The 3799-nt window shown below is 58.3% G+C and overlaps 1 protein-coding gene across 1 annotated transcript; it reads left to right on the top strand.

Moving 5' to 3' along the window:
- Positions 1-234: 234 nt before the first annotated feature.
- On the top strand, positions 235-3562 carry LOC123255836 (cadherin EGF LAG seven-pass G-type receptor 2-like; the record flags this gene model as incomplete). Its single annotated transcript, XM_044684566.1, has 1 exon — positions 235-3562. A coding segment is annotated over exon 1 (3328 nt), but the record flags the coding sequence as incomplete, so codon positions are not given.
- Positions 3563-3799: the final 237 nt, after the last annotated feature.

Raw genomic sequence — 3799 nt, 5'->3', positions numbered from 1 at the left:
AAGGATTCCGAGCAGTTGCAGGGACTCAGGAGCCGCAGAGGGAAGATCAGGCCAGAGGTGAGCGAGGAAACTCTAGGGCGCAGGAGATCCGCCGAGGCCGGGGCCCCGGAGGGAGCGCACACAGGAAGGTCCCGGGAATCAGGTGCCCCCGGCCCGGGCATGCGGCGCGGCGGGGCCGGGAGGAGCCGGAGGAGGAGCCGCCGCCGCCGCTGACCCGGCCGGGAGGAGGGAGAGATGCGGGGCCGGGTCGCCCGCGCCCCCCTCCTGCTGCTGCTGCCGCCGCGGCTGCTGCTATTGCTGCTGCTGCTGTTGCTATCGCTGGGCCCTGGGAGCTTCGCTCTGGCCCCATCACCCTGCCGTTCCTTGGAAGCCCTGGACCTGAGCTCTCCACACCTCTGCATTCCCCAGCACTGGTTCTGTCCAGCGGGGACTGAGGGCCACTGGCTACACACCAGCCGCTGCCGTGCCAGGGGACCGGAGCTGACTAGCCGCCTGGTACCCCTGGATAGGTTTAGGAGCAGGAGGGCCTGGTGCCCAGAGCCTGGGGCTCACATTCCCCTGCCACCAGCACCCAGAGGCTGTCCCTGGAGCTGCCGCCTGCTGGGCGCCCGAGGCCACGTCTCCCCACAAGGCAAGCTGACCCTACCCCCAGGGCATCAGTGTATCCAGGTACCACAGCTGCAGTGCCAACTCTGCAGGCTGGCATGGGCTCAGGGGCACCGGGCTGAGAAGTGGATGGCTGGGGATCTTCCAGGAAGTCGAAGGAAACGCAATGTGAACACAGCCCCCCAATTCCAGTCACCTGTCTATCAGGCCACTGTGCCTGAGAACCAGCCCGTGGGCACCCCTGTGGCATCACTGAGGGCTGTGGACCCAGATGAGGGTGAAGCAGGGCGGCTAGAGTATACCATGGATGCCCTCTTTGATAGCAGATCCAACCAGTTCTTCTCCTTGAACCCAGCCACTGGTGCTGTGACTACTGCTGAGGAACTTGACCGGGAAACCAAGAGTACCCATGTCTTCAGGGTTACTGCCCAGGACCATGGCACACCTCGTCGAAGTGCCCTGGCCACACTAACCATCACAGTGACCGACACCAATGACCACAACCCTGTCTTTGAGCAGTCTGAGTACAAGGAGAGTTTGAGGGAAAACCTGGAAGTAGGCTATGAAGTACTTACGGTTCGAGCCACAGATGGTGATGCCCCTCCTAATGCCAACATCCTCTATCGTCTGGTAGAGGGGCCTGGTGGACCCCCTCCTGAGGTCTTTGAGATTGATCCCCGTTCTGGTGTGATTCGCACCCGGGGACCTGTGGACCGGGAAACTGTAGAATCATACCAACTAACCGTAGAGGCAAGTGACCAGGGTCGGGATCCTGGGCCCCGGAGTGCCACAGCAGCTGTGTGTCTGTCCGTGGAGGATGACAACGATAATGCCCCCCAGTTCAGTGAGAAGCGCTATGTGGTCCAGGTGAGGGAAGATGTGACCCCCGGTGCCCCTGTGCTTCGGGTTACAGCCACGGATCGAGACAAGGGCAGCAATGCTCTGGTCCACTATAGCATCATGAGTGGCAATGCTCGTGGCCAGTTTTACTTGGATGCTCAGACAGGGGCTCTGGATGTAGTGAGCCCCCTTGACTATGAGACAGCCAAGGAATATACCCTCCGGATTCGGGCCCAGGATGGGGGCCGTCCCCCGCTCTCCAATGTCTCAGGCCTGGTCACGGTGCAAGTCCTAGACATCAACGACAATGCCCCCATCTTCGTCAGCACCCCCTTCCAGGCCACGGTACTAGAGAGTGTCCCACTGGGGTACCTGGTCCTCCATGTCCAGGCCATTGATGCCGATGCAGGAGACAATGCCCGTTTGGAGTACCGATTGGCTGGGGTTGGACCCGACTTTCCCTTTACCATCAATAATGGTACAGGTTGGATATCTGTGGCTGCTGAGCTGGACCGGGAGGAGGTGGACTTCTACAGTTTTGGGGTGGAGGCAAGGGACCATGGCACACCACCACTGACAGCCTCTGCCAGTGTCAGCGTAACCATCCTGGATGTCAATGACAACAACCCAACCTTCACTCAACCGGAGTACGCCGTGCGTCTGAATGAGGATGCAGCCGTGGGCACGAGCGTAGTGACGGTTTCGGCTGTGGACCGAGATGCTCATAGTGTCATCACTTACCAGATCGCTAGTGGCAATACTAGAAACCGATTCTCCATCACCAGCCAGAGTGGCGGAGGGCTGGTTTCTCTGGCACTGCCCCTCGACTACAAGTTGGAGCGACAGTACATCCTGGCTGTCACAGCTTCAGATGGCACACGTCAGGACACAGCCCAAGTTGTGGTGAATGTCACCGATGCCAACACCCACCGCCCAGTGTTCCAGAGCTCCCACTACACCGTCAACGTCAATGAGGACAGGCCAGCAGGCACCACTGTGGTCCTGATCAGTGCCACCGATGAAGACACTGGTGAGAATGCCCGCATCACCTATTTCATGGAGGATAGCATACCCCAGTTCCGAATTGATGGAGACACAGGGGCTGTCACTACCCAGGCTGAGCTGGACTATGAGGACCAGGTTTCCTACACTCTGGCCATTACTGCCCGGGACAATGGCATTCCCCAGAAGTCAGACACCACATACTTGGAAATCCTAGTCAATGATGTCAACGATAATGCCCCCCAGTTTCTGCGCGACTCCTATCAAGGCAGCATCTATGAGGATGTGCCCCCCTTCACTAGCGTCTTACAGATTTCGGCCACGGACCGCGATTCGGGATTAAACGGAAGAGTTTTCTACACCTTTCAGGGTGGGGATGATGGTGATGGTGACTTCATAGTCGAGTCCACATCAGGCATAGTGCGCACACTTCGGAGGTTAGACAGGGAGAACGTAGCCCAGTATGTCCTACGGGCATTCGCAGTGGACAAGGGTGTCCCTCCAGCCCGGACCCCAGTGGAGGTGATGGTGACTGTCCTGGATGTAAATGACAATCCACCTGTTTTTGAACAAGATGAGTTTGATGTGTTTGTGGAAGAGAATAGTCCTATTGGTTTGGCTGTGGCCCGAGTCACAGCCACAGACCCAGATGAGGGCACCAATGCCCAGATCATGTACCAGATTGTGGAGGGTAACATCCCTGAGGTCTTCCAGCTAGATATCTTTTCAGGGGAGTTAACTGCCTTGGTGGACCTAGACTATGAGACTCGGGCAGAGTACATCCTCGTGATCCAGGCCACCTCTGCCCCACTGGTGAGCCGGGCTACCGTCCATGTCCGTCTCCTTGACCGCAACGACAACCCCCCTGTCCTGGGCAACTTTGAGATCCTCTTCAACAACTACGTCACCAACCGCTCCAGTAGCTTTCCTGGGGGTGCTATTGGCCGAGTGCCAGCCCATGACCCCGATGTCTCTGACACGCTGAGCTATAGCTTTGAGCGTGGAAATGAGCTAAGCCTGGTGCTGCTGAACGCCTCCACAGGGGAACTGAGGCTGAGCAAGGCACTGGACAACAACCGACCCCTGGAGGCCATTATGAGTGTGTCCGTTACAGGTAAGGGTTGAGTGTGTGTGATGGAGAAGTGCTGTGTGGTCCCCCTAGAGCTCGGGAGGGGCCCTGAGGAAGTCTCAGGGGAGTTTGGGGACAGGCCTGGGATGGAGGCTGGCTGTGGGAGGAGTCTATTTCTGGGGTGGTGGAGAAGGAGACTGGGAAAGTAATGAAGCAGTATTGGAGAGGGGGGAGGCTGGCAGATAGACCCCCCTCCAAGTGCAAGGAGTATGCCCCATTCAT

This window comes from Gracilinanus agilis, unplaced genomic scaffold (assembly GCF_016433145.1).
Source record: "Gracilinanus agilis isolate LMUSP501 unplaced genomic scaffold, AgileGrace unplaced_scaffold52884, whole genome shotgun sequence".
NCBI classification, from domain to species: domain Eukaryota; kingdom Metazoa; phylum Chordata; class Mammalia; order Didelphimorphia; family Didelphidae; genus Gracilinanus; species Gracilinanus agilis.
Note: the sequence above shows the minus strand (reverse complement) of the source record. Positions and strands in the feature narration are given on the sequence as shown.